We start from the raw sequence: 25,114 nt of genomic DNA on the forward strand, positions 1-25,114 counted from the left end.
TACTGATGCACTATTTAATCATGGAGATAATTAAGTTCACTTTCATTAAATAACTTTGTCCCCACTTTAATTCAAATAACACATCAAAGTTCAAGAGGATTATTTTTTTAAACAGGCTTCATTAAAAAAAAAAAAAAAAAATGGATTCTGCAGAATTGAACCAAACATCTGAAACATTGCACAAAATCCCCAAAACAAATAAACCACCTTAAGAAAGAAAAGTCTCAAACAAAACAGTTCTTCATCAAAATGTCTGGAAAAATATGACAAATGTCGTAACTTAACATTATTTTTATGAAGCTACGAAACTATTTGCATACATAAAAATAATTTTTGCATTATTGCTAACTCGCCCGATGAGTCGTAACGTTACGAAAGAAGAAACACTCAGATTTTGACCAAAACCAGACTTTGATCCACACAGCATGAAGACCGACAGGAAGCCAGAATCCAGCGAATAGGGGGCGCTGCCATCCTCTGCTAACCACCAAATGCATAAAGTACCAAGCTGCTAATGTTAGCAATACGCAGGCAACAGCCTAACGGAACCAAAGAGCTACTGTTAGCATAAAAAAGATCAAAGGTGAACTGTTCAACGTGAGATCAGCCATCAGTCACAGCTACCGCTAACCAATCACAGTGCAGCAAATTCACTCAGGCCACGCCCTTTAAGTATGGCATCATAAAGGATGAAATTAACATTTCTGCACCAGGTCACACAGGTGTGAACCTGACCCCAGAAAGGTCAAAAGGTCAAAGAGGCTGCAGGTTTTTCCAGCAGGTGATTTCACTGATGAACAGCAGACAGACGAGTCCATCAGTGAAATCACCTGCTGGAAAAACCTGCAGCCTCTTTGACCTTTCTGGGGTCAGGTTCACATCTATGAGGTCATGTGCCCTGTGGCTTCAATTTAAAGCAGATCCAGATCGGGTTCCAGGATCCTGTTGGGGGTGTTACCGTGATATTCTCCCACATGCTCTGACACTCTTCCTCATGTGGATTATTTTGATCCAGATCGGTTCCAGGTGATGATGTGTGTGATGTCACCGAGGGCTGCTGTATGACATCATAAGGTGAGCTGCAGGTCACATGGTCTGCACGTCTCCCCAGTGCAGGTACGTCTTCATGGTGTCAATCAGCTCGCTCTCCTCCTCCAGCGTCACATCCAGGTAATCCTCCTCGTGACGGGAAATGTCTTCCAGCACCTCGTTCACCAGCTCGCTGTCCTCTGGAAAACAAAGCAATCACATCTAATGAACAGATCGTTTTTTTGTGTGTTTGTGATGCAGAATTTTATTTTCATTGATCCAAGAGATCTTTAGCTGCATCTTCCTGTTTGTTGGGGGGGTTTGGACCTGGTTTTGGGTCGGGGTCTGTGAACAGGAGTACAGATGTCACCTGTGGAGGTGGAGGAGGTGCTGGGCTCCTCTGTGGATGGTGATGACAGGGAGGAGGGGGGAGACATGGACAGGAAGTCCGGGGAGAGGATGCCCTGGTTGTCCAGCAGCAGCTGTGTCGCCGATTGGATGTCCCCGCCTGTCAATTTGAGCGCTGCCTCGGAAACAGTCCGCTCAAATCCCAGATAAGACAACTGGAACCAGAGAGAACCGGATTAAGATCAGACCCGAAACTTATGGTTTTGACTGAATAAGAGGATGTTTAAATTCAGCAACATGTGAACAATCCACAGACAACTGCAGGCTAGCATGACGCTAACACTAGCATACGAGCTAAGATGTCCACATATTCCAGGGGACACGTCTTGTTAGAAACTGACAGCATGTTGACGTTCACCATAAAGCACGGTGAGCAGGAGCTCCGCCGTTATCGATAAGACACGCCTACCTGCGTTAGTGCTCAAACTCCTGAAACAGTTTGAGAGAGGTACCTGCTCCACCTTTTCTGGACTGACCACACCCTCTGTGTTGTTACTGGTTAGCTGAGCCGCCTGGCTGCAGTCCAGCAGAATCTGTTGAAGCAACAGGACACAGTGATTCCAGGACATGTGGACCGTCCCCAGGCGACTGACAGGTACTAACCTCATACGCTCGGTCCACGTTGCCGCTGGTCTCGTGAAGCGCTCGGGCGGTGTCTCTCCTGGAGAAGCCGAGCTCTGTGAGGGCGGCGATGGCCTCCATCCTACTCTGTCTCTTCCGACGCTCCCGCTGCTTCAATTCCTCGCGTTCCTGATGAACAAACAGACAAACAACAGTCCTTTTTCAGCTTTACGAAGAACTCACACCCAAGAACTCAACCTTCAGGGTTCCCAACCAGTCGCTGTACATCATGTCCAGCGTGTAACACAGTGTGGAGTGGGGCAGAATCTTTCCCAGTAAGCTCTGGTGTTCCTCAGGGGTGTGTTCTGGGTGCTGGGTCGGGTTGTGGAAACCAGTGTTTAGGTGGTTTTGTTGGTGAGGAAAGGTTGACTAACCCTGACTTTGGACGATGCTGTGATCTTTGTGGAATCAGTGGACCCTGAGTGAGGAGTCAGAGTGTCTGGGTTTGTGATGTTCCTGGATCCAGACTAAGATCCAGGCTTTCAGTGGCTTCCTGGACATGTCCATCAGAAGTGTCTCTGCATGTAGTGAAAGTGTTGAACTTGTAGAGACATTCACTGATCTCAGCAGGGACGTTGTCTCTGGGTCCTCAGCCTTTGAGATACAGAGACACCTGGGAAGATCAGGTGGTCAAGAGGTCAAAGGTCAGAGGTCTGGTGCCTCAGTGTTGAGGACCCCAGCAGCTGGAGAAAGTCAGGGACACGCCCATGTTTCACTTTCAGCAGACAGATGGTCACTGTGGAGACTGTGGTTGTCCTCCAGGACCTGGGTCTGGTCTGGCTGTGTGGTGTGGCAGTTGCAGCACCTGCTCCCTGGCCTGTCCGTGGATGGTTGTCTTACCTGTCTGCGGTTGATGATCTGCGCAGCGGCCTCCTGCAGGTCGCCGTTACACGCCCTGAGCCCAAGTCGAGCCTCACGCTCGCTGAAACCTAGAGCCATCAGCTCAGCCATTTTCTCCGAGTCCAGACACAGACGTCCGTACAGAGTCTCCACCTGATGGGGACAGAGGACACGCTAACTGCAGGCTGGCAAACAGAGACACTAAACGCGGGCACTTGTCTTACTTTGGACAGCTGCTGTCTGGCCTGAGCGTCGTTTCCCTCGATGTAGAAGAGGAGGCTCTGCAGGAGGTATAGTCTGAGAAACAGCACCTCCTCCCGACCCGTGTTACCCTGGACAATGGACGCACAACCAGACCTTCAACAGACGCACAATTACAATCAACTCAAAACATACTTATTATTCATTACTAAACAGTAAGTCACAAAGCCAATTCACTCCACGGTGTCAGAGTTTAACTCCGATCAGAAATAAGAATTCATTTACCGATTTTGGAAAACATCCGAAATGGATGTTGTCGGGCCGTGGAAGGAATACTTCGAGGATCTCCTCAATCCCATTGTCTCGTCGTCCGAAGAGGAAGCAGAGACTGGGGACTCAGAGGCGGACTCATCCATTACCCAGGCCAAAGTCACCGAGGTGGTTAGAAAGCTCCTCGGTGGCAAGGCTCCTGGGGTGGATGAAATCCGCCCTGAGTACCTTAAGTCTCTGGATGTTGTGGGACTGTCTTGGCTGACACGCTTCTGCAACATCGTGTGGTGGTCGGGGACAGTGCCTCTGGATTGGCAGACCGGGGTGGTGGTCCCTCTGTTTAAGAAGGGGGACTGGAGGATGTGTTCCAACTATAGGGGGATCACACTCCTCAGCCTCCCCGGTAAGGTCTATTCCAGAGTACTGGAGAGGAGAATTTGACCGATGGTCGAACCTCGGATTCAGGAGGAGCAGTGTGGTTTTCATCCTGGTCGTGGCACACTGGACCAGCTCTACACGCTCCATTGGGTGCTCGAGGGTTCATGGGAATTTGCCCAACCAGTCCACATATGGGCTTTGTGGATCTGGAGAAAGCGTTCGACCATGTCCCTCGAGGCACCCTACGGGGGGTGCTCTGGGAGTATGGGGTCCTTTGCTAAGGGCTATCTGGTCCCTGTACGACCGCAGCAGGAGCTTGGTTTGCATTGCCAGTAGTAAGTCAAACCTGTTTCCAGTGCACGTTGGCCTCCACCAGGGCTGCCCTTTGTTCTGTTCATTATCTTTATGGACAGAATTTCTAGGCGCAGCCAGGGTGTAGAGGGGGTCTGGTTTGGGAACCACAGAATCTCATCTCTGCTGTTTGCGGATGATGTGGTTCTGTTGGTTTCGTCAAATCAGGACCTTCAGCGTGCACTGGGGCGGTTTGCAGCCGAGTGTGAAGCGTCCGGGATGAAAATCAGCACCTCCAAATCCGAGGCCAGGTGCCTTGCCCTCTTCAGGTCGGTGGAGTGTCCTTGTCTCAAGTGGAGGAGTTTAAATATCTCAGGATCTTGTTCATGAGAGAGGGACGGATGGAGTGTGAGATCAACAGACAGATCAGTGCAGCATCTGCAGTGATGCGGTCGCTGTATCGGACCGCCATGGTGAAGAGAGAGCTGAGTAGGGGGGCAAAGCTCTCGATTTACCGATCGATCTATGTTCCGACCCTCACCAATGGTCATGAGATTTGGCTCATGACCGAAAGAACGAGATCGCAAGTACAAGCGGCCAAGATGAGTTTCCTCTGGAGGGTGGCTGGGCGCTCCCTTAGAGATAGGGTGAGGAGCTCGGTCACTCTGGAGGAGCTCGGAGTCGAGCCGCTGCTCCTCCACATCGAAATGAGCCAGCTGAGGTAGCTTGGGCATCTTTTCCAGATGCCCCCTGGACGCCTCGCTGGAGAGACTTATCAGGAGTCTTAATGCTTCCATATAAATGATGATAAAAACAAACAAAAAAAGTCAGGTCAGCATTTTGGTTCATTTGAATTTAATCCTGTGAACTGTAAATTGTCTCTGTGCAGCAGAACAAAGTTTCATCCTTTTTATCGTTTCAACATGACGTGGAGTTCAACAGTAAAATCTGTAATGGCGTCTCTCATTGGCTGCCGTGTGGAAGAGTGGCGCCGCGTTACATAATCCTTCAGTCTCGGATCAGGACGTAAAAACCCGGGACTTAACGTCCGCCGTGATGCCTCAGAAACATTTCCAAAAGATTATACGAACATCATGAAATCAGACCACAGACTAAATCCAACGCAAGCCAGGAAAACAAAAGCAACCCAGAAGCTTTCACTACAGAAGTAAAAACTCCCATCACTGTGTTGATGTTGAGATTTGAATCAGTTTTTGGTTTCACAGGCACCTTGATCATCATCAGCCGCTGCTGCTGCTCCCCATAACACTGCAGGAAGCACTGCTCCGCCCTCTGTAGCCTCATCTTCCCGTCCTCCAGGCAGGACAGCGCCTCCAGAGCGCGGTAGCACCAAACGATGTCAAGCTGCAGCACAGCGTAGTTATCCACCGAGCTCAGGAGCACAGAGCCGCACTTACTGCACAAAAACACACCCTTCATTTCCCCGCACGCTGCTGCAGTCACAAACACAGGCCTGTGAAATGTGTGCAATCAAAGGAAAATTTGCAGGCGGTGTGGGGGGCACAGCACCCCCTGGAGCCGGGGTCTCAGACCCCATGGGGCCCAGAAACCAAATCGATTTTTTATCTAATGATACATCGTCAGCATCTCCTGGAAGAAAAAAGCTCAAAACTAGTGCATATTTAAATGACCCTGTATTCAACCTTTCATTTGAACAGTCAATGATCATGCTGAAATAACAGAATATGATGTGGAAGTAGGACCTGGAATGATTTTCCTTTAAACTGTAAACCAAATTATGCATTAAGTCAGAACAATTAAACTACATGAAATTCATGAAGACTGAAAAGACTGTTACAGTATCTCAAAAACCACAGCTAAAAATTGGAGAATATTTGGAAAATCAGGGTAAACTATCAATAACATACCTTATAGTAAAAAAGTCACATTCTTGTGTAAATTCCTGTAAATCCAGTGTCTTTTTCCCATGAAAAAGTCTACATTAATAAAAACTCACTTACACAAAGGGAATCGCGATGATGTCACACGCCGGGCGGGGCCACACCGGTAAGCAGAAAACTCTTAATGCAACCACTGACTGTGTGCACTCAGTGATCCATCACACGCTGACAGATCAGCACCGTGCATAAAAAAGAAAACACATCACGTCCAGATGGATGACAACCCGTTTGAAAAATTTTCACTTTGCAGCATTTAAAGTCTCATGGATCAGATGTGGTCTGGCTCAGAACTGCATGCAGTACAGGTGAAGATGGATCACACGAGCTCAGCCTGTGTTCCAAAAGAATTCGATGGTTCCAACACATCACATTAAAAACAAACCTCCCCTTCTGTAGATTTTTTTCTTTTTTCCTTTGGTTTTCTCTGTGCAGCTCCACATTTAGGTGATACCAGTTTAAAAAAAAAAAAAAAAAAAACAGTTTTATTTGTTATTATCTATCGTCCACCTGGTCGTTACTGTGAGTTTCTCTGTGAATTTCAGACCTTTTGTCTGACTTAGTGCTTAGCTCAGATAAGATAATTATAGTGGGCGATTTTAACATCCACACAGATGCTGAGAATGACAGCCTCAACACTGCATTTAATCTATTATTAGACTCAATTGGCTTTGCTCAAAATGTAAATGAGTCCACCCACCACTTTAATCATATCTTAGATCTTGTTCTGACTTATGGTATGGAAACTGAAGACTTAACAGTATTCCCTGAAAACTCCCTTCTGTCTGATCATTTCTTAATAACATTTACATTTACTCTGATGGACTACCCAGCAGTGGGGAATAAGTTTCATTACACTAGAAGTCTTTCAGAAAGCACTGTAACTAGGTTTAAGGATATAATTCCTTCTTTATGTTCTCTAATGCCATGTACCAACACAGGGCAGAGTAGCTACCTAAACTCTGTAAGTGAGATAGAGTATCTCATCAATAGTTTTACATCCTCACTGAAGACAACTTTGGATGCTGTAGCTCCTCTGAAAAAGAGAGCTTTAAATCAGAAGTGCCTGATTCCATGGTATAACTCACAAACTCGTAGCTTAAAGCAGATAACCTGTAAGTTGGAGAGCAAATGGCGTCTCACTAATTTAGAAGATCTTCACTTAGCCTGGAAAAAGAGTCTGTTGCTCTATAAAAAAGCCCTCCGTAAAGCTAGGACATCTTACTACTCATCACTAATTGAAGAAAATAAGAACCCCAGGTTTCTTTTCAGCACTGTAGCCAGGCTGACAAAGAGTCAGAGCTCTATTGAGCCGAGTATTCCTTTAACTTTAACTAGTAATGACTTCATGACTTTCTTTGCTAATAAAATTTTAACTATTGGAGAAAGAATTACTCATAACCATCCCAAAGACGTATCGTTAGCTTTGGCTGCTTTCAGTGATGCCGGTATTTGGTTAGACTCTTTCTCTCCGATTGTTCTGTCTGAGTTATTTTCATTAGTTACTTCCTCCAAACCATCAACATGTCTATTAGACCCCATTCCTACCAGGCTGCTCAAGGAAGCCCTACCATTAATTAATGCTTCAATCTTAAATATGATCAATCTGTCTTTATTATGTACCACAGGCTTTTAAGGTGGCAGTAATTAAACCATTACTTAAAAAGCCATCACTTGACCCAGCTATCTTAGCTAATTATAGGCCAATCTCCAACCTTCCTTTTCTCTCAAAAATTCTTGAAAGGGTAGTTGTAAAACAGCTAACTGATCATCTGCAGAGGAATGGTCTATTTGAAGAGTTTCAGTCAGGTTTTAGAATTCATCATAGTACAGAAACAGCATTAGTGAAGGTTACAAATGATCTTCTTATGGCCTCAGACAGTGGACTCATCTCTGTGCTTGTTCTGTTAGACCTCAGTGCTGCTTTTGATACTGTTGACCATAAAATTGTATTACAGAGATTAGAGCATGCCATAGGTATTAAAGGCACTGCGCTGGTTTGAATCATATTTATCTAATAGATTACAATTTGTTCATGTAAATGGGGAATCTTCTTCACAGACTAAGGTTAATTATGGAGTTCCACAAGGTTCTGTGCTAGGACCAATTTTATTCACTTTATACATGATTCCCTTAGGCAGTATTATTAGACGGCATTGCTGAAATTTTCATTGTTACGCAGATGATACCCAGCTTTATCTATCCATGAAGCCAGAGGACACACACCAATTAGCTAAACTGCAGGATTGTCTTACAGACATAAAGACATGGATGACCTCTAATTTCCTGCTTTTAAACTCAGATAAAACTGAAGTTATTGTACTTGGCCCCACAAATCTTAGAAACATGGTGTCTAACCAGATCCTTACTCTGGATGGCATTACCCTGACCTCTAGTAATACTGTGAGAAATCTTGGAGTCATTTTTGATCAGGATATGTCATTCAATGCGCATATTAAATATGTAGGACTGCTTTTTTGCATTTACGCAATATCTCTAAAATTAGAAAGGTCTTGTCTCAGAGTGATGCTGAAAAACTAATTCATGCATTTATTTCCTCTAGGCTGGACTATTGTAATTCATTATTATCAGGTTGTCCTAAAAGTTCCCTGAAAAGCCTTCAGTTAATTCAAAATGCTGCAGCTAGAGTACTGACAGGGACTAGAAGGAGAGAGCATATCTCACCTATATTGGCCTCTCTTCACTGGCTTCCTGTTAATTCTAGAATAGAATTTAAAATTCTTCTTTTTACTTATAAGGTTTTGAATACTCAGGTCCCATGTTATCTTAGGGACCTCGTAGTACCATATCACCCCAATAGAGCGCTTCGCTCTCAGACTGCAGGCTTACTTGTAGTTCCTAGGGTTTGTAAGAGTAGAATGGGAGGCAGAGCCTTCAGCTTTCAGGCTCCTCTCCTGTGGAACCAGCTCCCAATTCAGATCAGGGAGACAGACACCCTCTCTACTTTTAAGATTAGGCTTAAAACTTTCCTTTTTGCTAAAGCTTATAGTTAGGGCTGGATCAGGTGACCCTGAACCATCCCTTAGTTATGCTGCTATAGACTTAGACTGCTGGGGGGTTCCCATGATGCACTGAGTGTTTCACTGAGTGTGTTGATCTCTGCTCCCCTCCACAGCATGTCTTTTTCCTGGTTCTCTCCCTCAGCCCCAACCAGTCCCAGCAGAAGACTGCCCCTCCCTGAACCTGGTTCTGCTGGAGGTTTCTTCCTGTTAAAAGGGAGTTTTTCCTTCCCACTGTTGCCAAGTGCTTGCTCACAGGGGGTCGTTTTGACCGTTGGGGTTTTTCTGTAATTATTGTATGGCCTTTGCCTTACAATATAAAGCGCCTTGGGGCAACTGTTGTGATTTGGCGCTATATAAATAAAATTGATTTGATTTGATAAGCTGTGACTGAAGTTATTATGAGAGCTGCAAACTAACCATCTGATTTTCAGTTCATTTTGAAATCAAATAGTTTAACGCACATAAAAGAGTGATTTTGCAGACAAACAGATGAACACAGAATGTAAAGTTGGACTCAGCAGCGTCAAAATGACTGTAAGCCACAGAAGAAATAAACCCAGCGAGAAGAAACAGAGGAAACTGTCCAGGAACCCAGGGTTTGGTTCAAGCTGGTCTGTTGGCTTTGAGGTTGTTAAAATGTATAAATACATACATTACACACACACACACACACACACACACACACACACACACACACAGTAGTGTTCAGAATAGTAGTGCTATGTGACTAAAAAGATTAATCCAGGTTTTGAGTATATTTCTTATTGTTACATGGGAAACAAGGTACCAGTAGATTCTCACAAATCCAACAAGACCAAGCATTCATGATATGCACACTCTTAAGGCTATGAAATTGGGCTATTAGTAAAAAAAAGTAGAAAAGGGGGTGTTCACAATAATAGTAGCATCTGCTGTTGACGCTACAAACTCAAAACTATTATGTTCAAACTGCTTTTTTAGCAATCCTGTGAAACACTAAACTAGTATTTAGTTGTATAACCACAGTTTTTCATGATTTCTTCACATCTGCGAGGCATTAATTTTGTTGGTTTGGAACCAAGATTTTGCTGGTTTACTAGTGTGCTTGGGGTCATTGTCTTGTTGAAACACCCATTTCAAGGGCATGTCCTCTTCAGCATAAGGCAATATGACCTCTTCAAGTATTTTGACATATCCAAACTGATCCATGATACCTGGTATGTGATATATAGGCCCAACACCACAGTAGGAGAAACATGCCCATCTCATCCCAATATCTCACCCATATTGGCCTCTCTTCATTGGCTTCCTGTTAATTCTAGAATAGAATTTAAAATTCTTCTTCTTACTTATAAGGTTTTGAATAATCAGGTCCCATCTTATCTTAGGGACCTCGTAGTACCATATCACCCCAATAGAGCGCTTCGCTCTCAGACTGCAGGCTTACTTGTAGTTCCTAGGGTTTGTAAGAGTAGAATGGGAGGCAGAGCCTTCAGCTTTCAGGCTCCTCTCCTGTGGAACCAGCTCCCAATTCAGATCAGGGAGACAGACACCCTCTCTACTTTTAAGATTAGGCTTAAAACTTTCCTTTTTGCTAAAGCTTATAGTTAGGGCTGGATCAGGTGACCCTGAACCATCCCTTAGTTATGCTGCTATAGACGTAGACTGCTGGGGGGTTCCCATGATGCACTGTTTCTTTCTCTTTTTGCTCTGTATGCACCACTCTGCATTTAATCATTAGTGATCGATCTCTGCTCCCCTCCACAGCATGTCTTTTTCCTGGTTCTCTCCCTCAGCCCCAACCAGTCCCAGCAGAAGACTGCCCCTCCCTGAGCCTGGTTCTGCTGGAGGTTTCTTCCTGTTAAAAGGGAGTTTTTCCTTCCCACTGTAGCCAAGTGCTTGCTCACAGGGGGTCGGTTTGACCGTTGGGGTTTTACATAATTATTGTATGGCCTTGCCTTACAATATAAAGCGCTTTGGGGCAACTGTTTGTTGTGATTTGGCGCTATATAAAAAAAATTGATTGATTGATCATGATGCTTGCACCACCATGCTTCACTGTCTTCACTGTGGCTTGAATTCAGAGTTTGGGGGTCGTCTCACAAACTGTCTGCGGCCCTTAGACCCAAAAAGAACAATTTTACTCTCATCAGTCCACAAAATATTCCTCCATTCCTCTTTAGGCCAGTTGATGTGTTCTTTGGCAAATTGTAACCTCTTCTGCACGTCTTTTTTTAACAGAGGGACTTTGCGGGGGATTCTTGCAAATAAATTAGCTTCACACAGGCGTCTTCTAACTGTCACAGCACTTACAGGTAACTCCAGACTGTCTTTGATCATCCTGGAGCTGATCAATGGGTGAGCCTTTGCCATTCTGGTTATTCTTCTATCCATTTTGATGGTTGTTTTCCGTTTTCTTCCATGCATCTCTTTTTTTTTGTCCATTTTAAAAGCATTGGAGATCACTGTAGATGAACAGCCTATAATTTTTTGCACCTGCGTATAGGTTTTCCCCTCTCCAATCAACTTTTTAATCAAACTACGCTGTTCTTCTGAACAATGTCTTGAACGTCCCATTTTCCTCAGGCTTTCAAAGAGAAAAGCATGTTCAACAGGTGCTGGCTTCATCCTTAAATAGGGGACACCTGATTCACACCTGTTTGTTCCACAAAACTGACGAACTCACTGAGTGAATGCCACACTACCATTATTGTGAACACTCCCTTTTCTACTTTTTTTTTACTAATAGCCCAATTTCATAGCCTTAAGAGTGTGCATATCATGAATGCTTGGTCTTGTTGGATTTGTGAGAATCTACTGAATCTACTGGTACCTTGTTTCCCATGTATCAATAAGAAATATACTCAAAACCTGGATTAATCTATTTAGTCACATAGCACTACTATTATTCTGAACACTACTGTATATACTCTCAAATCCTTACGGATGGGCTGATTTCATTGTTTTTCTCCATTTTTTTCAACCATAGACACACACGCAGAACTGCATTGAATGACTCTGTCACACAGGTGAACTGCAGCCTGACGCACGATGCGCACACAGGCCGGACTGTGCACAAGTGTGTTTTTTGGACCGCGTTTAAAAAGTTCTTCAACTTCAGAGCCCGTCCTGCTGCTGTACTCACACAGCCCATACAGACGGAGCCAGACAGCAGAAAGATCGCAGACAGACATCAATGTCTGCAGCAGCAGACTGATAACAGTGATCCCTCATGTGACCACTGATAAAATAATTATATTCCTCCAAAAACTTGAAATTCTTCACGGTCATCGTCTCCAAGATTTAATTTCTCACAATATCGCTTTCAATCTTTGGGATCAAGAGTTGACACGTCGTCTGAAGTCATCTTCCCGTGTGTTTTCTCATTATATCTACTTGGAGTCTGGAGTTTTCTGCCTACCGTCTGTGTGCACATGTGCGGGAAAGACGGAAGTTAATAACAACAGCGATCCCTTCTATTCTTGTGTAAATTCATGTAAATCCATTATTCAAAGCCACAATGTCTTTTTCCCATTGAAAGAAAGTCTAGATTAATGAAAAAAGTCACATAATCTTGTGTAAAATCCTGTTTGAACAGCACAATGTTTATTTTCCAGAGAGAGAAAAATTCTTAGTGTGTTTCTTGACAGCACAGTTCACTTTCCCGTTTCTTTCAGGTGTGTTGATGAAGCCAGCGACAATTCCACGGATTCTTGTCCTTATCAGACGTTTTCAAACCGTCTTTCTCGCCATCTTCTCTCTGTGCGACGTCGGCCCATGACAGACATGCTGCGCAAGTCTTCTTTTAAAAACTTGAGAGCTTCAAAAGTTTGTGATGTCCACATGCTACATTTATCTTAAGCGCCGTGGAGGAGCCACACAGCGTCACCGCAGCAACCAACCAGTCCCGCTTTACGTCAACTGTCGCAACAGCCAGGCTTTGAGTGGCATTTATTCTCCGCCAAGTTCCGCAAATCCGAGGAAACTGATTTATATCTGTAACACACAGATCAGTGTCCACAAACTTAAAAACAGAACACTTTGCGACAGACATTTTAAAAACACAGTAACAATCACGATTACAGAGTACAACACTAACACCACCCCCTCCTCCCCATGGTGAAATCCGTGTAATTTTGTGGATCCGCCGAGTTTTCACAGCCCTGCAAACACCTCCTGGCTGCTGGGACGTCTGTACCTGAAGTGCTGGTCGGCCTGCAGCAGGTGACACAAGGCGTCGTCATACTGCTTCCTCTTCATCAGCGAACGGCCTTTCTCATGGAAACCCATGGCAACGATCAGCGCCTGAACACAAACAGTCACAGAAACGCTCACTCAGGGGCTCATTGTTTAGTGAGAACTCACCTCTGGTCTGGACTTTGGTCCAGACTCTCCCTCAAACTGGAGGTGCACACTTTCAGGATCTCAGGAAAATATTTCAGGTCAGGATGAAACTGACTCCAAAACACTTATTTTCTTTTTTAACTGACACAAATTTTATTCTCCCCAAACACACAGATTCTGCTCAGGTCTGAAAAAGAAAAAATACAAGTACACATATACAGGAGAGCGAGAGTGATTTATTATAAATGACTGTCGATCTACAGACCGCGCTCACACCGCCGACCCACCCAACTCCACCTTTATTTTTAAAGCACGTTTAAAATGACAGCAGTCGACCAAAGTGCTGCACATAATTAAAAATGGGCACCAAGTTACCCCCAATCTTAAAGACAAAGTAAAATAAAGAGCAAAAAGTAGTAGGAAATAATTTCATTAAATTTATTTTCATTTACGTATAAAGCATCAAATCACAACTAAACTGCCTCAAGGTGCATCGCATAAGTAAGGTCTAACCTTACCAACCCCCAGAGCAAGAACACAGGAGACAGTGGGGGAAAAAAAAACTCCCTCTGATGATTTGAGGAAGAAACCTCAAGCAGACCAGACTCAAAGGGGTGACCCTCTGCTTTGGCCATGATACAGACACACTAGACAAATATACACATCTCGATAGCCGTAAAAAAAAAAAAAGCAAAAGCAGAGTAGAAGCAAACAAAACTGTAAGAGAGCAAGGCAGATGGCTTGCTAACACGGGCGCCATCTTTCTCTCCAAACCACTACGGTGCGGTGGATCCACCGCGCTCAGACTGAGTGTGCAATTGTGTACTACCGGAGCATTCTTTAATCAAATCTATGATTTGAATGTACATGAAACTGTTTTAGTTTCAATAAATGTTGTTGTGAGCTCATGATTTGGGGGTTACTGTGAGCTTAAGTAACTGATTGTCCAATAGTTTGGAAACATGTATGTAAAAGGCAAAAATATCATGGCCTAATTAAATTAATTAGTTAATTGTCTCTTAAGTTGTATACAGTAAAACTAGCATAAAATGGATTCAGGTGGACCAGCGAATTTTGGCCGTCACAATTGAAATCCATTATATGTATAAAACAGACAAAAATCCTTTTTTTTTTTTTTTCCTAAGTCTGCTGTGGAGTGGGACCTTAAAATCTTAAAGCCTGATTTAAGCTTCTCCAGCTCTGTAACTACACACTGATTTTTAAAGTTCTCCGTCACGTCTTTATGTAATTTGCTGCAGGAACGGCGGCCTTTTCTGGATTAATTTGTCCCTCAACGAGGGACACTTCTTTATACAATCATCAACCTCCAAACCAACAGTATGGTACGTACAATTTCCTCCATGAATTACGGGTCATTTGAGCGTCTTTTTCTGACTCAGTGTTGTGAAGTTGGTCATTTTTACGAACTTTTCTGCCAAATGTATTTGATCCATAAATTGAATCAAATCATGGTCTGGTGCGACATGTGACACGACTCCCCGCCCCCAATAACAACACCAAAAAAGTGTTGCAGAGTAAAGTCATCAAAGGGGGCGTGTCAAACAGCCCCGCCCCCAGAGTTCAGCATGTAAACGCTGCTCCATCCCATTGAAACACATCAATCGAACATATTTGGTTACAACAGTTTTTCACAATCCTCAGTGTTCGTGGAGACTCCAGGATAGACCCAGAGCACACGGTCTGATTCTACATGATTTCATACCTTCTTCTCCTGAGAGGGGATCTTAAGCGGGTTTCCTTTCTGGTCAGTGATCTCCAGGAAGGGCGTGGTCTCAGGGTCTTCACTGCCATCTGCCAACACAGCATCAGGGGAGGGGTGTCAAACAACCAACCTGACCAAGCCAACAGTGCAAGAGTAAAACCTTCTGTCTGTAGTCCAGATCTGTCCCGGCTCCACCTACTCCCGATGAACTGGCGGGAGCTGAGAGACAGCCGAGTTAAATAATCAGTAGACATGATCACGTGCTCCAGGAACAGATCTGGGCGGTCCTGGACTCTGCTGGGTCTGACATGCAGTGTGAGGTCCAATTTGATGATACTTTGCGCTAGCCTGCTAATGTTAGAGTGACATTACCCTTTCACAATAAAGCTCTTTGCCCAATTGTGACATTCAGCATTTTACAGTAAAGCAGATTCAGGAGAAGCTGAGCCATCAGAGCCCAAGTGTCCCCGAAGATTCTCTCTGAACCTGCTCCATAGTTTATGTTGTCGTCTGTCTTATGGACGGACAAAGAGACACTTAAACACCACTTCCACTGCAGGTGAGGGGACAGTAAGGAGCAGACAACTGTCTTAAATGTTAAACAGGAAGCTGACCTCGCTCTGACAGGATCTGGAACCCTTTCTGGGTGCGGTGAAGGCTCTCGTTCTGGTTCTTCAGTTTGTCCTCGCTGGCCTGCTGCGTCCACTCGGAGTCACTGAGCCTCAGCACCATGATCTTACTGTGGTTCTTCACGCCCTGCTCGTCCAAACGCACGTCTGAGGGCAGCACGACAAACCACTCAAATTAATAAAAATCACAAACCAGAGACACACACAGACTCTGGACTCACCTGGAGACAGTGTTTTCCCGTTGAGGATCAGTTTGAGGTGTTTCAGTTGGAACTCATGTCTGATCCTGAATAACAGAGGAAACAGGATCAGTCCTGAACCCCAAACCAAAGTCCAGCTGACTGTATTTACAATGTATTTACAATTTACTTCTACAACACCAGAGGTCACAGTCAAATAGAAAATGTGCCACCTGTCCACCAAGTCCTGAGTTGGTATATCCAGCCTCGTCTCCAGGAAGTTCTTTGACTTTGGATCCTGAAATCATCATCAGTGACATCATCACCACAAAATACATCCACAGTGACACCAAACGTGCTCCGAGTGTGTTCACATCACACCCAGGACACAGCAGTCCACCACACAGTTCAAGGACACTCCAAACACACATACTGAAGTGCTAGGGTTCGACTCCCAAATACATTTACAGATAAATTAATTTAATGGACACATTAAGACAATTTAAATAAACCATTAAATCAACTTTACTGACAATAAATCTGTGCAACATGTACACCGAGTTCATCCATATTTTTGGAGAGGTGGCGGCCTGGATGTTAGAAAGGCGGAGTCAAAACCTGAGGGTCCTCAGTTCAGACCAGACCAGACCTGTGAGCAAGGCCTTGAACACCCAAGTTAATGCTCCTGTGTGTGTGTGTGTGTGTGTATAAAGAGCATTGAGTATCTGCATCACATGCAGAAGTGCAGCACACCATGTAACTGAAAAATGTACATGAAACAAATTACATCATCAATTTAACAAAGTTAACCAACTAAATTTAAGCGATAAAATTACAAATATTATGACTCAGAATATGTATCTAGTGTCGTGTTCCTTTGGCTGACTATTCTTGTGCAACCTAAGTCGAGAAGCAATGTTGAGTGCACTGGCCCCAGGAATACATTTAACGTCAGTTGGCGTCTGTAATCTAACTTTGCGGGTGATAGAATCCCCTATCACTAATCCACAGCATTTCGGCCAGGAGACAGGGTAGAAGTCACCCGTGGACTTGGAGGGCTATCAACAGGCATGTCCTAGGCTGAAAAACCGTTCACAGTGGCGACCGTGATCCGGTTACCAAAACCTTACACAAGGACCTATGCAACATCTTAAGTCTAACAACAGTCCGAAAGCCAACCTCTTAAGCAAATTCAATTTTTTTCTATTTATTTTCATTTATATAGTGCAAAATCACAACAGAGTTGCATCAAGGCGTTTCACACTGGTAAGGTCTAACATTACCAATCCTCAGAGCAGCAGTGGTAAGGAAAAACTCCCACTGAGGAAGAAACCTCAAGCAGACCAGACTCAAAGGGGTGACCCTCTGCTTGGGCCATGATACAGACATAAATTACAGAACAATTCACAGAACGAATATACAGGAAATGCTGTTAGTGCACAGGACAGGAGGGTCCTACCAGTATACCAGTATGCTAGCCATACGAACAGGAAAATAAGTGTGTCTTAAATCTGGACTTGAAAGTCTCCACAGAATCTGACTGTTTTATTGATGCAGGGAGATCATTCCACAGAACAGGGGCACGATAAGAGAAAGCTCTGGGACCCGCAGACTTTTTATTCACCCTAGGGATAAAAAGTAGTCCTGCACCCTGAGAATGCAAAGTCCAGGCTGGTACATAAGGTTTAATTAGGTCAGCTAGGTAGGGAGGTGCCAGTCCACGAACAATTTTATAGACTAGTAGCAGAACTTTAACCCTCTCAAGGCAGGCGCTGCAGATGTGCAACAGCTAAATATCTGATTTTTCATGTTACTAAAAATTAATTTAACCCTGAGAGGGTTTTAAAATAACCCGACGCTGCTAAGCTAATGCTAATGGACGAGCTAGCCAGACCAACACTAAACTTATCTGGAGTGCCCACAACAACTAAACTTGTCAGAACCTGGCAACTTGGTTTCAGAACTTTTCTTTCTGAAACCAGCTATAATAATACACACACACACACACACACACACACACACACACACACACACACACACACACACACACACACACACACACACCCCTTGCTCAGAGACATCTTAGCAGTGGTATTTAGGGTGAAAAAAAAGCTGTTCTTCACTGACTTCAGATCAAACTTACAACCTTCAGAACACCCGACGTTTTCTGTGACTTTAAGGTTTACTGTGTAGCTAAACAATTTTTTTTTCACCTTCTTGATGTCTCGTGGCAGCAGCAGCTCCAGTGTAGCGACGCTCGTCTCTCTAAACACTTTGTTTTCTTTGCCTCTGTTCACTGCCTGCACTCTGATGACCTCCAGAGAATGCCCGACTTCTGACACTGACAGACACAGCAGGGGCGCATAGTGCTCCGCCAGCTCCTTAAATAATAACAAAAATAAATAAATAAAAAATAAAATAAAAAAAGTCCTGTTATTTCCATATGAACACAAACACAGGAGAGTCTGGCTTCAAAATGAAATCAACAAATTGAATTTGTTGCCATAGTAACTTTGAAAAGTTACTTTAGATTTGAGTTTATTCAGCAATAAAATTACATAAAAAATACGTAAAAAGTACTGCCAAGGATAACACAAGAAAGCTACAGATATGGATGCTTATTTACATTGTAGTCGTCCTTTAGAAGTTACTAATGTCATTTATGAAAATCTAACTGTTTAAAAACAGTTAGATTTTCATAAATGACATTCATAAATGACTGTTTAAAAACAGTTAGATTTTACAGTTAATTCATTATCAGCTGTAGACAACCTGTTGGCAGCTGCTGAATGGTAACTAATAAAGTAACTCTAACTTGGTTATTTTTAAGATTGAGTAATCAGCAAAGTAATAAATGGTTACTTTGCTGATTACTCCATCCATCCATTCATCCATTTTCTTCCGCTTTATCCGGAGTCGGGTTGCGGGGGCAGCAGCTCAAGCAAAGCCGCCCAGACCTCCCGAGCCACACACACCTCCCCCAGCTCCTCCGGGGGAACCCCAAGGCGTTCCCAAGCCAGCTGAGAGATCTAGTCCCTCCAGCGTGTCCTGGGTCTTCCCCGGGGCCTCCTCCCAATGGGACGTGCCCGGAACACCTCTCCAGCGAGGCGTCCAGGTGGCATCCGGAAAAGATGCCCGAGTCACCTCAACTGACTCCTTTCAATCAATCAATCAATCAATCAATCAATTTTTTTTTTTATATAGCGCCAAATCACAACAAACAGTTGCCCCAAGGCGCTTTATATTGTAAGGCAAGGCCATACAATAATTATGTAAAACCCCAACAGTCAAAACGACCCCCTGTGAGCAAGCACTTGGCTACAGTGGGAAGGAAAAACTCCCTTTTAACAGGAAGAAACCTCCAGCAGAACCAGGCTCAGGGAGGGGCAGTCTTCTGCTGGGACTGGTTGGGGCTGAGGGAGAGAACCAGGAAAAAGACATGCTGTGGAGGGGAGCAGAGATCAATCACTAATGATTAAATGCAGAGTGGTGCATACAGAGCAAAAAGAGAAAGAAACAGTGCATCATGGGAACCCCCCAGCAGTCTACGTCTATAGCAGCATAACTAAGGGATGGTTCAGGGTCACCTGATCCAGCCCTAACTATAAGCTTTAGCAAAAAGGAAAGTTTTTCTTTCGACATGGAGGAGCAGCGGCTCGACTCCAAGCTCCTCCCGAGTGACCGAGATCGTCACCCTATCTCTAAGGGAGCGCCCAGCCAACCTGCGGAAGAATCTCATCTCGGCCGCTTGTACCCGCGATCTCGTTCTTTCGGTCATGAGCCAAATCTCATGACCATAGGTGAGGATCTGAACGTAGATCAATCGGTAAATCGAGAGCTTTGCCCCCCTACTCAGCTCTCTCTTCACCACAACGTTCCGATACAGCGACCGCATCACTGCAGATGCTGCACCGATCCGTTTATCGATCTCACGCTCCATCCGTCCCTCACTCGTGAGCAAGACCCCAAGATACTTAAACTCCTCCACTTGAGGCAAGGACACTCCACCGACTGAAGAGGGCAAAGCACTTTTTTCCGGTCGAGAACCATGGCCTCGGATTTGGAGGTGCTGATTTTCATCTCGGACGCTTCACACTCGGCTGCAAACCGCCCCAGTGCACGCTGAAGGTCCTGATTTGACGAAGCCAACAGAACCACATCGTCCGCAAACAGCAGAGACGAGATTCTGTGGTTCCCAAACCAGACCCCCTCTACACCTTGGCTGCGCCTAGAAATTCTGTCCATAAAAATAATGAACAGAACCGGTGACAAAGGGCAGCCCTGGCAGAGGCCAATGTGCACTGGAAACAGGTTTGACTTACTACCGGCAATGCGAACCAAGCTCCTGCTGCGGTCGTACAGGGACCGGATAGCCCTTAGCAAAGGACCCCGGACCCCGTACTCCCGTAGCACTCCCCACAGGGTGCCTTGAGGGACACGGTCGAACGCCTTCTCCAGATCCACAAAACACATGTGGACTGGTTGGGTGAACTCCCATGAACCCTCGAACACCCGATGGAGCGTGTAGAGCTGGTCCAGTGTGCCGCGACCAGGACGAAAACCACACTGCTCCTCCTGAATCCGAGGTTCGACCATCGGTCGAATTCTCCTCTCCAGTACTCTGGAATAGACCTTACCGGGGAGGCTGAGGAGTGTGATCCCCCTATAGTTGGAACACACCCTCCGGTCCCCCTTCTTAAACAGAGGGACCACCACCCCGGTCTGCCAATGCAGAGGTACTGTCCCCGATCGCCACGCGATGTTGCAGAGGCGTGTCAGCCAAGACAGTCCCACAACATCCAGAGACTTAAGGTACTCAGGACGGATTTCATCCACCCCAGGAGCCTTGCCACCGAGGAGCTTTCTAACCACCTCAGTGACTTCTGCCTGGGTAATGGATGAGTCCGCCTCTGGGTCCCCAGTCTCTGCTTCCTCTTCGGAAGACTTGACGATGGGACTGAGGAGATCCTCGAAGTACTCCTTCCACGGCCCAACAACATCCCCAGTCAGGGTCAACAGCTCCCCACCCGCACCGTAAACAGTGCCGGTGGAGAGCTGCTTCTGCCTCCTGAGGCGTCGGACGGTTTGCCAGAATCTCTTCGAGGCCGACTGATAGTCGTCCTCCATAGCCTCCCGAACTCCTCCCAGACCCGAGTTTTTGCCTCTGCGACTGCACGGGCTGCGGAACGCTTGGCCTGCCGGTACCTGTCAGCTGCCTCTGACTGTCAGCTGATTACTCAATCTTAAAAATAACCAAGTTAGATTACAAGTTACATTACTTATTAGTTACAAGTTGTTGGCAGCTGCTAATAAAGTAACTAAAAAAGTAACTCAAAGTAACTTTTCAAAGTAACTGTGGCAACACTGCTCAGCACTAAACCCCCTGTAAGTGTACATTTTCACCCAGTTTGTGTTTTAATTTTTTTTAAAATATTTCAGTATTTTTAATAGTACATTGTCTTAGTACGCTGTATTTTAAAACATTTTTAAACTTTGTTTTTATGCTGTGACTTAACCATTTTGAAATATAATTCAATCAAACATATATGTTAAGTACATTTGGTATTTAAATGTGTTGCGTTAGTCACTGGCTGTGAACTAACTCCACTTTTGATATTTCAGTGTTGGATTATCTCAGTCAAATAGTGCATGCTGGAAATTCACCCAGTAAAACAGAGATGTTTTGATTTTCCCACCTGCAGCTGCTGCTGTCCAGGCTGGTTGTCCTCACTGGTGTAGGGTGGATTCCACAGCTGAACTTTGTCCTGTTTCAACAGGTTCTTCAGCTTGGCCTCCATGTTCTGCTGTGCCATCACCTGACAACAAACCACAAAAGGAACTTATCGTCCTGCCGCCTTCTATCCAGACGGTGGACAAGCAGTTATTCTGCTGGTTTCCACAGAAGGTTCCCAGTGTGAGACCACCTCCGCTCACTCTCCACTTAATGTGGAGATGTATCAGGAAGGACAATCTGTGTAAAACCTGTATCAAGTCAACCTGCAGATCCATGTGGTGACAGTGACTCATTACAAACTCAGTCACTTTATGTTGCCTGGATTTCGAGGATCAACACTGACATCACTGTAAATAAACAGTCCAGTCTTAATGTTTTATAAATTATTCAACACAAGAAGTAAAACCCAATCTGCTGATATTGTATTAAAACATCTACAGCCATAATATTAGGTACTCGATGGCAACGCCACCACACCTGCAGGCCTCAGTCAGTGTATGAAGATTATACTCACCCGTATTCTCATCAGAAGAAATAGTTTTCTTCATTCACTGTTACTTTGAGGTAATTCTATACAAGAAAAATGGGTTTCATTTCAAGGGAAGTGTTCATTCACAACTTCTTTAATATTTTGTCCTTTGAATGTGGTTTTTGATTTTGCAGGTTTTTTCTTGATCTTGTATGCAGTTAAATTTGTTTCATTAATAGCTGCTAATGCACGGAGGGCGATTTACAAATATCCTTTGATTTGTAAATATATCGTTTTTTTTTTCCATTTGTTAAAAAAGCATTTCACACGCATTCATCGTGTTGCTCACTTACGCAATATTGAGACATTCTCAGCGCAAAACTGCATTTGAGTTTCACAAATATGTAAGTTGCTATTCACATTTCCATCCAATAGATGGCAGTGTTCTACGCATTTTTGACAGGTGGTTAGTAGAGGTGGGCGATACCAGGAATTTTGGTATTGATCCAATACAAAGTAAATACAGGCCCAGTATTGCCAATATCCATACCGATACTTTTTCATATTTAAGCTTCATAGATCCAAAGAATCCAAAAGGCCGAGGATAGAATTTCGCCAAACATTGTACGTGACAACAAAATACTTTATTATCACAATCAACGTTTTTGTTTAAAAAAAAAAATATATCACTCAACACAACTTAAAACAAAATCTCCTGAGGTAGAGGGCTGACAAACCACAACACAAGGGTGCGCTGCTCTGTGTTGTGACACAGTGCAGCGCTGCTCTTACAGACGGAATAGACTGTGATGAATCTGCGTGCTCAGCAGTCAGTGCGTGCAGGAGAGAAAAAAGCTTGAGTGTGGATCTTTTTACACGAGGATCGTTCAATATCAATACCACCGTTGGTATTGATATTACGATCGATCTGCCCACCTCTAGTGGGTAGCGGTGAGACTAAGCGCAACTGAACAACATCCAGTTTTGCAAATGCTTTTTTAACAAATGAAAAAACGATACATTTACAAATACACATTTTTTTTGTAAAAACCAAGACGCAAGTTACAAATCGGAAATTTGTGTTTGTGGATCACAAAATGTGTACAAATTGAGGAATATTTGTAAATCGCCCTCTGTGTATTTGTGGGTATGAGAGTGTTGCTTTGTGTGAATCACGAGCTGTTTGTGGATTTTTGCAGTTTTGTGTTCAATATTGCGTAACAAAGCAAAGTGATGAATGTGTGTAATCAGTGATCCACAAATGCTGAATCACACTTCAGAAACAGAATTTTCAGTTTTACAAATGCTATTTATTTATTTATTACAAATGAAAAAAAGGATACATTTACAAATACATTATGTATTTGTAAAAACCAACACACAAGTTACAAATCAGAAATTTGTGTTTGTGGATCACAAAGTATGAGTACAAATCAAGGCATACGTATTTGTAAATCGCACTCTGTGCATTTGCAAGTATTAATGAGACAAATTTAACTCCATAATCTTGCCAGCAAAACTAGCGAAACTCAAGAACACTTCGTTTCATCCAAGTGTTCGTTTAACATTACTGTCAGTTACGTTTACTTTATAGACACGCCCCCTGACGGAACTCAAAAGCCACACCCAGTTTCACTCAAGATTTTTTTTCTCGTCACATGATTTATAGTTTTATAGACGTCTGTAAATAAGTTTATTTCATTAAATACTGACATTCTAATTTTATGCAGATTACTTTCAGTGTAAACAATTACGAAACAAAGTTTTAAACATTATTAAAAGCATGTTTTGTGGCTGTCTGTTTCAAGGTTTTTTTTTTTCACCTGTCAAAGTGAATTCTATCGTCTTTGTTGAGAAAAAAGTACATTTTGTTGAGTTTTGTGTGATCTTTAGCCTGTTTGTAGCTAACGTGACGTCAGCTGCTAGCTGTCGTTTTAAATGTCGCTGCGACTCACCTCAGTAAAAAATAAAACCACGACGGACACTCCGAAACCTTTGTTAAACGTCTCTTAAAGTCGATATCGAGCTTCTCTCCGATGCATTGAAAGAAACAAATAAAACGCAGCCGCTTTTTTCACGCAGAAATACTTGCCAGTCCTACCGATGACGTCACTCGTCTTCTTCTGTGGTTTTACTGCGGATGATAACCGTCCGGCTCAGAGCGCCGCTCTCGTTGGAGCGACAACACACAGAATGTGTGTCTTTGGCTCAGATTGATCTCTTTCAGTGCAGCTTCTTGTTCTGACTTTAACAACAAATTAACACCCGAGTCTTTCATTGCCAACTGTAAATGGTCATCAAAACATTCCAATCGTATCTTTCTGAACTCTTCCGCATCAAACTCCATCGTGTCAATGTTTATAATGCTCATACACTTTCAAGTTTCTTAAATATTTATTATGGCCACTCTTAAAACTTCAGTTCTCTTTCACAGGAATATATAACAATTATCTGGGAACTACTTTTTGCGCAGGAATTCATCAAGCACGTAGGCCGTGGGCGCGTATTAACACAATATACAGAAACTGTGGAAAGTTGTTCGGCCATAACGAGAGCGTCCACTGTTAGCTTGTCATGAGTTAAGCTAGTGTGGACAATAACAACAGCTCTCGTTTTCCGCGCCACGGCCTAATCGGATGACTAGGGTTTCTAATCCGGTATCTCTGAAATAAAGGGAACAGTTGGTTCGGTTCTTTCTGTTTGACACAATGTTTAATGTTATTTAAGATAAATGATTGAATATGGTTCTTTTTGTTGTTTTTATTCACAGTATCCGCAGGTCCACATTTGCTTACGTACGACGACGACGACGCCGTGTTGCAGCGTTTCATATCGACTGTGTAACTGGACAGTGAAAAATATTTTGGAAACTTTCATTGTTTTCACCAAGTCTCGTGTCTGCAGCTCCTGTACTCTGTTTTCACACATGAACCTCTGTATTCACCTGTATTCACCTGTACCGCGAGGACAACCCTCACCGTAGTCGGGCTAGTAAACCTTCTGGCTCTTAACGCCCGTCCACCTTGTTGCCTATGATATGGGCTAGGGACTTCCAAATAAATTTTAGTGTCAGCAGC

General features: G+C 43.9%; 1 protein-coding gene across 2 annotated transcripts; it reads right to left on the reverse strand.

Moving 5' to 3' along the window:
• Window positions 1-24,156, reverse strand: nub1 (negative regulator of ubiquitin-like proteins 1). Of its 2 annotated transcripts, none has more exons than XM_034183621.1 (15): window positions 24,139-24,156; window positions 21,531-21,650; window positions 18,048-18,215; window positions 16,068-16,132; window positions 15,877-15,941; window positions 15,641-15,802; window positions 15,027-15,115; window positions 13,158-13,264; window positions 5,269-5,455; window positions 3,123-3,230; window positions 2,899-3,051; window positions 2,041-2,187; window positions 1,890-1,970; window positions 1,400-1,592; window positions 1-1,229 (listed from the first exon to the last, which is right to left on the reverse strand). In XM_034183621.1, exons 2-15 carry the CDS (start codon window positions 21,645-21,647, stop codon window positions 1,087-1,089), a joined length of 1,785 nt encoding a protein of 594 aa, XP_034039512.1. In that variant the 5' UTR covers window positions 21,648-21,650; window positions 24,139-24,156; the 3' UTR covers window positions 1-1,086. The 2 variants fall into 2 exon arrangements, with proteins under 2 accessions (XP_034039512.1, XP_034039446.1); XM_034183555.1 differs by lacking the exon at window positions 24,139-24,156 and adding an exon at window positions 23,993-24,132.
• Window positions 24,157-25,114: the final 958 nt, after the last annotated feature.

This window comes from Thalassophryne amazonica, chromosome 1, assembly GCF_902500255.1.
Source record: "Thalassophryne amazonica chromosome 1, fThaAma1.1, whole genome shotgun sequence".
Lineage (NCBI taxonomy): Eukaryota > Metazoa > Chordata > Actinopteri > Batrachoidiformes > Batrachoididae > Thalassophryne > Thalassophryne amazonica.